Source organism: Magnolia sinica, chromosome 13 (genome assembly GCF_029962835.1).
Source record: "Magnolia sinica isolate HGM2019 chromosome 13, MsV1, whole genome shotgun sequence".
Lineage (NCBI taxonomy): Eukaryota > Viridiplantae > Streptophyta > Magnoliopsida > Magnoliales > Magnoliaceae > Magnolia > Magnolia sinica.
The window spans coordinates 83,436,174-83,449,369 of NC_080585.1; the positions used below are offsets into that span (position 1 = coordinate 83,436,174).

Sequence of the window (13,196 nt, forward strand, 5' to 3'; positions counted from 1 at the left end):
GGATGATTGTATGGATGCATGGATGGGATGGTTGTTTGTATAGATGAGTGAATGTATGGATGGGATGGTTGTATGTAGAGATGAGTGAATGTATGGATGGATGGTTAGATGGAATGGAATGGATGGATGGATGGGATGGGATGGGATGGTTGGATGGTTGGATGGATGGGATGGATGTGATGGGATGGGTGGATGGATGGATGCTTGGTTGGATGGATGGTTGGAAGTGATGGATGGATGGATGGATGGGATGGGATGGGTGTATGGATGGACAGATGCTTGGATGGGATGGGAGGTTGGATGGATGGAATGGGATGGGATGGATTGGATGGTTTGGTGGGTGGGTGGAAGGATGGGATGGACGGATGGTTGGATGAATGAGATGGATGGTTCAAAACTTATTATGTATGCATCATCTTTGCAAATTTGTATTCCTAAATATGCAAATATATTTATTTTAGCATCCCTGAAATTTCATTGAAAAATTTCATTGTTTTCTTCATATTTCCCAACATTTCAACCGACAACACATGTTTTTAAGTTCCCATTAAATGAAAACTTATTATGTATGCATTCTTTTTGTAATTTTTTTAATTCCTAAACATGTAAATATGTGTATTTTAGCATCTCCTGAAGTTTCACCGGAAAATTCCACCATTTCCCCGATGTTTCCACAACGTTTTCTCGCATTTCCAGTTATCGACAATATAATCGACGATAACGATATTGTTTCCATATCCCTAGTCAACAAAACTTGTAGCGATACCGACACTTCGAACATTGGGTACCATGGTACATTTCCTCCATTCGTCTAGAGTGAGTAATATCCAACAAGATCCTATAGAAGTTTACATTTGTGAAACACATGTTCTGAAATGACTTAGAGATGAAAATGAACTTTACGAGTAGTGGTAGAAGACAAGATGATAGAAGAGTGAGCAATTCAAGTATCCAAAATGTCATGGTTTTGTAGCTTGAGAGATCAAGGATGTGCTCGACAAATGATAGTATCTAAATGTCAAGGTAGCTGTAAAAAATTCCTTGTGAAGTGGTAGGGTCGATTGAGGTTCATCTTCATATAAATTTCTACCGAAGATTTTCAATGCATCACCCAAAACTCTACAAGTACTCGTTGCAATAAACTTGAAGTCGAGTTCTTCAGGAGGATTTATTTCTCAATTTTCAAGCCAAGAGAATTGAAGCAAACAGGCCTAATTCAAATGTCGTTATCTCAATTAGTTCAACGTGAGATCACACTTGTGAGCCTCACATAAACCACACATGTGCAAGAACAGGTAAGAGGTCAATGGGCTACTGAATAATTGAATTTATGTCATTTTTAATAATGGAATTGACCAAAATACCCTTTTGTGCAGTTGTAAATTAATTCATAAGCAAGGAAATTTCGAATTTCATACCAAGGCATCCGTTATGAAGTCCATAGGGACAAAAGTTTGGTGTGTAACCCTCTCCCTCATGCCTACTTCAAATAAAAATCATGCTCAAAGCTCTTTCCTTGGTTCTTTTGGTAGGAGGGGGTTGGATGATCACTACTTTTGGAGACTAGTGAGCTTATTGAATGCATTTCCAGAGTCTAGGTTTCCTTATGATTGTTTTACAGAATTTGCACACCTGTAACAGAGGAAATCATGACTCAGCTCCAGCCAATCAACTGCCCCTTGCATCACATCTCAGAACATGGAGGGACCCATCCAATCAACAAACTGGATCACCAAACCGTGTATCCAACTAAGGAATCCCATGCTTAGGAAAGTACACACGCTGAGGTTCAGGACCCAATAATCTCTCCAAACAAAAACAGTGTTACGAGAAGATATATGCAAGGTATACAAGCTTGTCATGTCATAGTTCACTAGCATTGAGTGGATAATAGCATGAAGCATGAAGCGACCCAGCAACTAATTCAGATGTCAGAGCAGGGAAGTGTAAGTTTCAAAATGCTGGCAAATATTAAAAGCCGAGAAGTGGTAGTAGGGACGTAGGTCCGAAGCACAATCAAAGTAGGAGTGGCTCCTAATTGATAGGATCGTGCAACTGAGATCAGGTGATATAAATCCATTTGGAAACCAAGTTCGTAAGAATTCACAAGAACTAGTAATGCATTAATGCCACGTGGTCTTGATCTGATTACACACTGCCAGCATCTTTTTTTCATCCGACACAAGATGTCTACGAATATGCAGATAGATTGAATATTCAACACCCAAAATACTGATCATGGGATCCATGAGGAGTATATATGTCATCTGGAGGAAATATATAATAAATGGAGTTGCAATAGAAAACAGACCTTGTGTAATCCGCTTGAATTTCTAGGGTGCGGCAGTTGACAAGCAAACCACTCCAGGGAAGCAATGATACACCGTCTTCACCAGTATACATTGTATTTGGCAGAATCTCTGATTGGTATTCAGGATCAAAATTCATGTGAAATTTTCCATCATTCATCCAGCAGTTGTAATCTCCAAAGCCCCTTTGCAACATGGACAGGAAGCTTGTGGCCTGCTTCTTTGAGGTCGATATGAAAAGAAAGTCATCTATTAATCTAAGTAGCATATGCGTAGGTCCAGCCGAGCTTTGATTTTCATAACAATCATCACTTTTTCTTGTAACATGATCTTCATGGATGTGCAGGCATCTAGTGACATCTTGTTCTCCACAGTTTCCACATCCGACAGTAAGGAGCTCATGAGAATTTTCAAGCAAGGGAAAAATCACATTTCTTTCAAGATGGCCATAGTAAAATGAACAAAGAAGAGCGGACAACACGCTTCCTTGAGGTATACCAACTTCTTGCAAGTATAAATTCTGACCTAGCTGCAGCAGATTGTGCTTCACATGTTCACGAAGAAGGTGATGAAGTGTTCCCCGCCTAACCTGTTTACATTGGACCTGAAATATTCATGTGAAATAATGCTCAATTGTATTTTCCTACCCGATTCCAATCAGTTGTGGTAAGGCATAGTGATGATGATGAATTGTGCTGTTCTCTATAAATTTGTTGCATAGGTCCATTCAACTTTGTTCATTAAATTATCCTATTAGTACAACAACAATAAAATAAAATAAAATTCATCCACATTGAATTACCAAGTATGATCAATTCTTACTTCAGATCATGGAATAAAAACTGCAGTAAAAGCTGAGTCAGCTTGTGCAAATTTACTCAATTTCTGTGGTCATTCGTCCAAATTAACCCCCCAAACAAGGATCTATTCTGACCATGGCAGATCAGTTATAAGCACATTGGAAAACATTTAGAAACTGAATTTTGATTCCTTTCTATGAATGGCATTCTAGTACCAGCCAAAAGAAACTACTTGCTTAAGAATCTGTTAAAAAGATCATCACTTCAACCTACCGGAAGATCGTCATAATCATCATCTAAGCCTTATTCCAATTAATTGGGGTCAGCTAAATGAATCCTGCTCCGCCATTCTACTCTATCAAGGGCCAGACCTTCAGTTAGAACATAGGTAATCAAGTCTTTCGTACTACCTCCAGGCATGAACTTTTGGGCCAGCCGTTAACTTGTAACCAGTGTTCGTGTTGTCGTCGATTTGTCGATATTATCGCCGATAATATCGGTGTCGCTGCACTGGCGACACCGAAACCCCAAGTTTTCGTTTCTCTACAGAATATCGGCGAAATTTTCGGCGAAAACCCATTTTTCAGCGATATCATCGATAAAAATGGGTTCTCGCCGAGAATATCAGCATGGTGTGGCTGAAATAAAGGAAAACAAAACTTCAATGTCACGATTTTCGTACCTAATTGGAACTTGGAAGAACAAAAGCCCTGTTAGGTAAGAAAAACCTACAAATTCTCCCCTTTTTTCCGATTGGAATATCAATGTCGCAATTTCGGCGAAAAATATGAAATTTTGCCAGATTTCCCCTCGATTTGGGTCTAGTTTAGGGTTTTGAAACCCTCGGTCAAAAACCCCTCGGCGAGAAATCCTCTCGCAAAAAAATTCGAGCCTCGGAAGCAGAAGCGGTTGTGTACCGAGGGAAGCGGAATGGCTGGTGTACCTAGCTGTAGCTGCTATAGGTACGTGTCGTGCGAAGACGAGCACTGACGCTCCTCGAGCTCCAAGTTGTACGAACGGTTCAAAGGAGATCAAAGTTACATGGGCCCAATAGTGATGTATTTATTATATCTACACCGTTCATCTATTTTTAGATATCATTTTAGAGCATTATGCAAAAGATGAATCATATCCAAAGATCATCTGTACCACACCATAAATAGCAGCGTAGATAATGATTTTCACCGTTAAACAATTTTTAGAGCCCACCGTAACGTTTATTTTACATCCAATCCACTCATAAGGTCACAAATACCTGAATGAAGAAGAAAAACAAATTTCTTGTTCCAAAACTTCTGTGACCCCAAAAAGGGGTATAATGGTAGACGTTCAATCCCCCACTAGTTTTTGCTGTGTGGTCCATTTGATAGTTGGATCTGTCTTATTTTTTGTCCCAAGCCTTAAGACGATATCCCTAAATGGATGTACGGTTTGGATATAACACATATATCATGGTGGGCCCAGGGAGCATCGACCAGCAGCCAGCTCTTTACTGGCAATGTCGGTACAATCTGCATCCCCACGAATTGCCAAAGGCAAGCGGATTGGGTACAGCCCCAGCAACACCTAGCTATGGGGCCCACCGTAATGTATGATTTTTATCCACGCTGTCCATCCATTTTGAAAAATCATTTTATGTGACGAGCCAAAAATGGGACGGATTGAATGCCCACATGAACCACACCATAAGAAACAGTGGGCACCGACTGCCTCGTGCTGAAAACCTCTCGGGCCACAAAAGTTTTGGATCAAGGTCATGTGTATGTTTTTCTCACGGTGTGGTCCACCTGAGATTTGGATCTACTTCATTATTGGTCGTGCACTCAAATGATTTGGCTAAAAGGATGGACTATGTACATATACAACGCATACATTGAGATGGGCCCATGGTTATGGTCCCACCCACATCCCTATCCTTGAAAAACTTGCTAGGGTCCACTGTATTGTTTTGTTGACCCTTCAACTGTCAACGAAGTGTCATAAACTTAGAGAAACCTTTAAAAAAAAAAAAAAAAATTAGTTTGAACCAAAACTTATGTGGCCCACCATAAGTTTTCAATGGTCAATCACCACTGTTTCCTATGGTATGGTCCACATAAGATTGGGACCAACTTCATTTGTGGGATTGTGCATTAAAATGATCCAGAAAAATAGATGGACGGACATGGATATACAACACATTAAAATGGGCTCCATTAAATGAAAACTTAGTGTAATGCATTCTTTTTGTAATTTTTTTTATTCCTAAATATGCAAATATGTGCATTTAGGCATGTCTTGGAGTTTCACTGAAAAATTCCACTATTTTCTCCATGTTTCCCCCACGTTTTCTTGCATTTCTGGTTATCAACGATATTATCAGCGATAGCGATATAATATCTTTATCTCCGGCCAGCGAAACTTGTAGCGATACCGACAACTCGAACACTGCTTGTAACAACTTACTCCTAACCAGCATGGTTCTTGGCCTCCATTGTACATGCCCAAACCATCTAAGTCTACGTTCCCACTTCTTATTACCTATGCATACTACTCCTAAGTTCCCTCAAATGCATTCATTTCTAATTCTGTTGTTCCTCGTCTTACCACTCATCCATCATGACATCCTCAATTCAGGTACACCCATCCTATGAATATGTTCTTCTTTAATTACCCAACATTCTATCTTATAAAGCATGGCTTGTTTTGCCGTACACCTAGTCTTGGTGTTTGGTCTTATTTATGTGGAGTCCTATTTCTTGTTGTTTACGGGTACTTTGGGTTTTTTTTTTTATCACTTAAATGTGAGAGAGGGGGTTGTAGGGGGATGTGTTTACCCTAATTCTATACTCTTCTCATTCTCTTCTTAACAATACTTTTTCTTTCTCTTTTTTCGTCCAATCCTAATCTACATGGTATAATAGTGTATTTACTCATGATCTAGCCCATCTTCCACTCTTCTATCTCACAAACTCTCCTCTTTCTTTATCCTTCATATCTCTCTTGCAATAAAAGTTCTTAAGAAATCTAAGTTTTCTTCCCCTTATTGGTATATCGGGCCTATGTAATGGTCCACGTGTGAGTGGGTGAATGCCATGTTCATGATCATCACATCTCTTGTGTTTGGTTAGAACAAGCGGACATGTGGGCTGATTGTTCTCATCGGATGCCATGTTTGTGACCATCACCTCTTGTGTTCAATTGGAACGTGTGAATCTGTGGGCTGATTGTTCTCATTGGATGCCATGTTTGTGACCATCACCTCTTGTGTTCAATTGGAATGTGTGAATCTGTGGGCTGATTGTTCTTGTCAAAAGGGTGTACACATCATGTTCAGCATGCAAGTGTGGTGTTTTCCCACCATGAAAGGTCAGCCCGTATTCGTAAAAGCATCATGGTATTAATCTTGACCCTTTATTCTAATGAAGACGAAGAGTGATCCAAAATCTAGATTTATAAATCCATTAGATTTTCTAGGGGTTCAAATAACCCTCTATAATAGGGGTTCAAATAACCTCTATAAAAGTTAAATGTAGTAAATTATCTTTAGTGGTCTAAATCTATTCAAGTGTTTTTAGCAGCTGAAGGTAAATTCAACTATTTGACCACGAGGATGCCAAATGAGAGTGATAGCATGCATGGTCACTGATCAGTACATCCAAGAGGATGCTCAGATTATGACATAGTTGTGGAACAATATAGAAACATTTGTAAATGCCAATGTAACATTTTTAGATACCGTAAGGAAGTTTAGGATGCAACATGAGAGATGTATTCATCTGACAAAAACATCTCTCATATGTACCAGTTGTTTGAAGAGATTTTCTCATTCCAACAAGGAGATAAGTCTCGTGGTGAATATTATTCAAATTTTAAAGGAATGTGGTAGGAACTGAATGTGTATCAGCCTCTCAGTAGTGAGTAGTGACCTAGAAAAGCAACGTCAACAATTTGACAAGTTCATATGGTTAAGTTCCTATCTAGTTTAAAACTTGAATATGAGACAATTTGTGTACAAATCTTAGATGGCAAGTGTAATAGCCGACTCAGCCTAAAGGTATGACCAATTGGTTAGTAGATGAGACTCACCTTCCGAAATAAAACCCGGTAATGCTTGCATGTACAATTTAAATACTCGAAAGAACCCCTAATAGTACCTAGGAGGTGCACCCCTCATAATGCGACCGTAAATAACCGAAACTGATACTATGATGACCACCCCATCAAGATGAATCCAACGATAACTTCCGCTCGTAGGCACGTGACCCCGAACGCATGCTATGGCGTGAAGAACCGACACTTTTCATGTGCAAATATCCATAAAATTATATATGAATGACACCATCATGAAGTAATGATGAGGTCATATTTGGAACTATTCCATTAAGATTAGTTTAAATTAAATATAGACTTAAGTGTAAGCTAACCTATTCCATGCCTCATAAAAGTCAATTTAATGAGGTAAGTTACTTTATTAACTAAAAGTCAAGGCTCTTCCTTATCAAGGAGAGCCAGGACACCTAGCATGTGAGGACCCTAAAAGTCAAAAGTTCTTCTTGATTCAAGGAGATCATACCACCTCACCTAGTTCTAGAATTCCCTAACCCCATCTAAAAGGTCATTAAGACCCCCCTAATCAAGCCCTAACAAGATATATGTGGCTAATAATTGAATTAATAAAGTACACATGAAGAAAGTCAACAACACAATTCCTTAAATTAAGGAGATGCGTACACCTGGCTAGGATATTTCTAGAAAAGGTTTGGAGGCCATTTATGATGAGCTAAAAAGTCCCTAATTAGGGAATTATCATGGGACAATCTTCCATGAATCAAGGAGGGCCATACACCTCATAGATGATAAGATTAAGCTCTTGTCTATATAAAGTAGGCATGGATGAAACTTTGGGCCCTTAGTGCTCAAACTTCCTACATCCCTTAGCTATTTTCCAGCTCTCCTTAAGTCTTTAAACCACTCTCCAAATAACTCCAATTAACCCAAGGTGTCCCGTATCGGTATCGGTTGGCGTAACGGTGACCTCCAAAACCGATACGGATACAGGGGCGTAATGGCCCGTAACAGCGTTAAAAAAAATTTTTCAAAAAAATATAAAAATATATGTATTAAATCCGGAATATTCTAAGCATTTCAAATATGCATTCATTTATAAATTGGAACATGTTTATGGTGGTATAACGGACCACTCTTTGGTGAGAAGCTGTGTCGGACTGTCTGATTAATTTTTAAACCAGGTAACCTGAATTTGACTACAAAATGTATATATTTAATTTTCTAAATATCTAATTTATATACTTAACAATTTAATATCTTTCTCCCAGTAGTTCTTTAAAAAAATGAAATTAAATTCACGTAGATGGCGTTGCCAATTTCGGGCTGACTTGGAGGACCAATCTATGCCCCAAATTAGCCTCAAATTCATGCAATTTATTGTCATTATCCCACTTAAGTATTAGTGGACATTTATTGGATAGTGAATCATGAAAAAAATCAAAAGACCCTATTTAAAAAAATAAGAGTACACAAAATAACAATTAAAACTATTCAAATAATTTGATTTTGGCATTGTGAGTTAGCAATTGCAGTTTATAATTTAATTGGTAAATTGTAAGTTAATATATGTCTTTCGTACAATTTTTTAAGGGCTCAAATTAGGCGGGACTCGGATTGTGAAGTGTAGCACACATGTCAAAGTTTTTTGGGCCCCACCCATGATGAATGTGTTATATCTAAACCGTCCATTCATTTGACGAGATCGTCTTAAGGCTTGACACGAAAAATAATACTGATCTAATTATCAAGTGGACCACACTACAAAAAGCAGTGGGGGATTGAACGTCTACCATTGAAAACTTTTTTGGGATCACAGAACTTTTAGATTAATATGAAATTTGTTTTTCCTCTTCATTCAAGTCTTTTTGACATGAACAGATTGGATGGAAAATAAATGTTACGATGGGCCTACGAATTGTTTAACAGTGAAAATCATCATCTCCGCTGCTATTTTTTGTGTGGTCCAGACGATCTTTGGATACAATTCATTTTTTAGGTAATGCTCTAAAATAATATTTAAAAATAGATGAACGGTGTAGATATAATAAATACATCACTGTGGAGCCCATAAAACTTTGATCTCCTTTGAACCGTTCGTACAACTCGGAGCTCGAGGAGTGTCAGCGCTCGTCTCAGCGTGACACGTACCTACAGTAGCTTACGCCTGCAAAAAAAAAGGAGAGAGGGAAACCGAAAAGAAAAAAGAGGGAAAGATGAGAAGAAAAAGAGGGAAAGAGGGAAAGAACAGAGAGAGAGAGAGAGAGAGAGAGAGAGAGAGAGAGAGAGGAAGAAGAAGGAGGAGGAGGAGGAGGCCGCAGCCGCAGTCGTAGTAGGGCCGCAACCGCAGCCGCAGCCGCAGCAGGGCCGTAGCAGGCCGAGAAGAGGAAGAAGAAGAAGAAGAAGAAGAAGAAGAAAGAGAAGAAGAAGAGGAAAAGAAAGGAAAAAGGTAAGGTTTTTTTCTTTTTTTTCTTTTTTTTTTTTTCCAAGGCCCGTAACAGTCGTTACGCCCGTAACGGGCCCGTAACGGCCGTTACATGTACAAAAACGGGACTCGGCCGATATGGCCCCGTATCGTGTAACGGGTACCACCGTTACCGTTACGTATCGGCCGTTACGGCCGATACGTAACCGTTTTGGGACACCCTGAATTAACCCCTAAAGTCTAAGTTAAAACATCCCTTATAATCAAGGCCATCCAACCATTCAAGGAAGATCATCCCTCTATCAAGGCGAGTGCTCCCCCCTTCATCTCATTTGCTATCCTCATTTTATGTTAATTTCATTCTCTGAATGATACAAGTGTGGAACCCATTGATGAAGGCCCCACTTAATGATTATATGCCATCCCAATAGCCCAATGGTTTGGATGATTCGGAAAATACTACAATCGGCATCAATTCAAGGCTTGGGTGGGATCCATTAATCATGGGCTCCACCATGATGTTTATCAGCCATCCATCATGACCATAAGGTCACAAGCACTTGGATGGAGGGAGCACATAAATATTGGATTGATCCGAGACTTGTGGGCCCACTACAATGATCTAAGGCATCAAATTGATGGGCCCCGTTAAGATGGTCAGTCCCTCACACTCACACATGTGCACCTTGTACCCACACATGCACACACAAAATAAATGATAATATTAATAAATAAATAAATAAAAGGGTTGGATGCTGATTGCTGCCAGCGTCCAAAGGAGGCTGCAACAAGCAGCGTCCCTGCTACCTTTTTGGGAAAACAAGGAGTGTGGGACCCACATCAGGCCCCACCATGATGTACATGTCTAATCCACACCGTCCATCAGATTTTTCAGATCATTTTAGGCCTTGGGCCTAAAAATGAAGCTAATCCAAATCTTTGGCAGGCCACGTCATAGAAAACGGTGGTAATAATGATATTTACTATTGAAACCTTTTAGGGCCCACTGTGATGTTTCTATCACCTAAACCTACTAAATATTAGGCTCATTAGACCTTCCATGACTTGGAGAACCTGATAGACGGAGTGGATCGTCCTCATGTGGGCCCCCACTTAAGAACAAAATCAAACACAAAAAAAAGGTGGAAGCAGCGTCCCTGCTACTTTTGAAAGGCAGGGACCGTGGGACCCACTATAGGCCCCGCCATGATGTATGTCAAACATCAACACCGTGTATTTGATGGGTCCCCTTTAAATAATGGGATATCCCAAAAAAAATCAGTCGTATATGGAACTCAGGTCGCCCATACCATCTAAGATCATTTGAAGACATGGCTAATACATATAAAAGCACTTAGTGGGGCCCACCTGAAATTTAGATGCATCTGAAACTTGGTCTGACCCATCATCCAAGTAGGACACACATAATGGATGGGCTGGATTTGTGAACCAGTTCTCAATGGACCCAACAAATGATTATGAATATTTTACTGGAGGGTGACCCCTCTCAACTTTGGTATGTGGTGTGGCTGACACAAGACACTCATTGACTTGATTTTTAAGCCCTAGGCCCACCATGGAATGGCGCATCTGACTGATGGGGTAGATGTTCAACACTAATCACGGTGGGCCCACACAACTCGACCTCATGGGGAGTTCCCATGAGCTGGACCGCATAGAATATATATATATATATATATATATATATATATATATATATATATAACTGGTGGAAATAAATTTTGGGCCTCTCAATAATTTTATGTTCTCCTCATCAAAGCCCAAACCAAAACCCATATAAGCTCACCATGAATACTTCGATCTGTATTGGACTTAAGGCCACCCTACATGACAGGAATTTGTGGCCCAATTTCATGGATATCTTAAATAGTCATACTAGGCATCTAAATCGCCCAATACCATATAATGATCAAATCATGCAGTATGCAATTAGATTGTTAGTAGGGCATTCATACATAAGAAGGGATGTTGATTGATAGAAAGGAGTAACAACTAAAATTACGATCAAGTACCCTAGTTTAGAAATTACAAGGACTACAATTCGATTAGTCATGATCAAGCAAGAAGAGAAAAGTATTTCGTAGTCGAAAGTATCAAGCTACGAGGCCACAAGTTAACAGCATCACATAGGGATTGGTTACCTAGGTACACGGCTCTTTAATAATCTTGCGCCCTGCATATCGGCATACCTTGAGTTCTAGTTATCCTTGAGTCGCTTGTCATTAACATCACCATACATTCCATGGCATGATATATGATGAGAAATAGTATCCGAATTCTCTACAACACCACGGATTGACTGTATTACGATAAGGATGATGATATTGAATCATGGACACCGGGAATATGAAAATAGTAGGGGATGATGTGCGCCTTGGGTTGAGAGACCCTAAACCCCAATGGTACCTAGGGATGCCTCACCGTTGGGCCGAGTGGACACATGGGCCATGGATTTGACTCCCGCTAACGAGGCCAGGTTGAGAAGGGGTATGTCTGACCCGCCTTAGGGCTAAGGTGGCAAACGAGGACCGGTTTGACCCACCGGCGAGGAGAAGAGCGAACGAGGTCCGCTACTAGTGTACACAATGGAGTTTGTAACCCCACTGGTGGGTAGCGAGGTCGATTGCTGGTGTCTGGTGCATGCACATAGACCCTGGTGGATCCTAAGTTCCAACAGTACATTGATCATATTTGAGACGATGATGATCAGGAGTAGTGCGGTCAAGTCCGTGGTGAGAGGACTATTGGTAGATGTTTCTACGGCTAGCATACAGTCATTTTATGCATCTCACACATAATCACCCTCCATCATTCATTAAGTCGTCACTTTGCATAGATTATCTCTTTTGGCAGCTCTTTCATTATGTCTTTCATGTTAATTTATCTCGCATACTTATTATGAGGACTTTGCACTTGTTAAGTTATAAAACTTATTTGTCTTTTAACCACTCAAGTAAAGGATCTAAAGAAGAAAAACAAGTAGTGACTACGAGTTAGGCGTCACGTCGGGGGACTGAATTGACTTTTGAAATTTTGGATTGTATATAATGTATATATGTATCGTGCAGACAAATGATGTACTTTTGGAATTTTGTAGTACCCAATTTACTTGTATACAGATATCACCTATCTTGTCTCTAATGTTCCTCTTTTGTGAAGAATGCATGGTGAGATCTATTCCTTACATTACCTAGCCAGACACCAAGCTTGGGACTTAGTGTGTGGTCATTGGGTACCAATCCCAAAGTTCGGCTTGTCGCACGTCATATCCAGTAGATATAGCAGTCGTACAAGGCTATCGGGTCTGGGGTGTGACAGCAAGGATGTGTCATCTCTAAATAAAGTGCATGCTCTCCTCCGACATGTATCTCTTAACTCTATAAGTGGAGTCAATAAGCACTTTGCATTGCCATCATTTTCTAGATGAGGTAGATAAGGTGGTGGTGGCAAAGTAATCAAGGTGGTTGTGGTAGAGGTCATGAACCTAGGAAGTGCATCCATTGTGGGCTTACAAATCACTCCATTGACAAGTGGTGTGATCTCCACAGAAAGCCAGCTTAAGCTAATCAGACATCTTATATTGGGGAAAGATTG

The 13,196-nt window shown here is 39.9% G+C and overlaps 1 protein-coding gene across 2 annotated transcripts in view; it reads right to left on the reverse strand.

Moving 5' to 3' along the window:
* LOC131223933 (telomerase reverse transcriptase) overlaps positions 1–13,196 on the reverse strand; it is a 181,059-nt gene that overhangs the window by 73,582 nt on the left and 94,281 nt on the right. For both annotated transcript variants that reach the window (XM_058219533.1, XM_058219534.1), the window contains one exon: positions 2,312–2,913. In XM_058219533.1, coding sequence (XP_058075516.1) covers positions 2,312–2,913 — 602 coding nt within the window. The remainder of the gene's footprint in view (positions 1–2,311; positions 2,914–13,196) is intronic.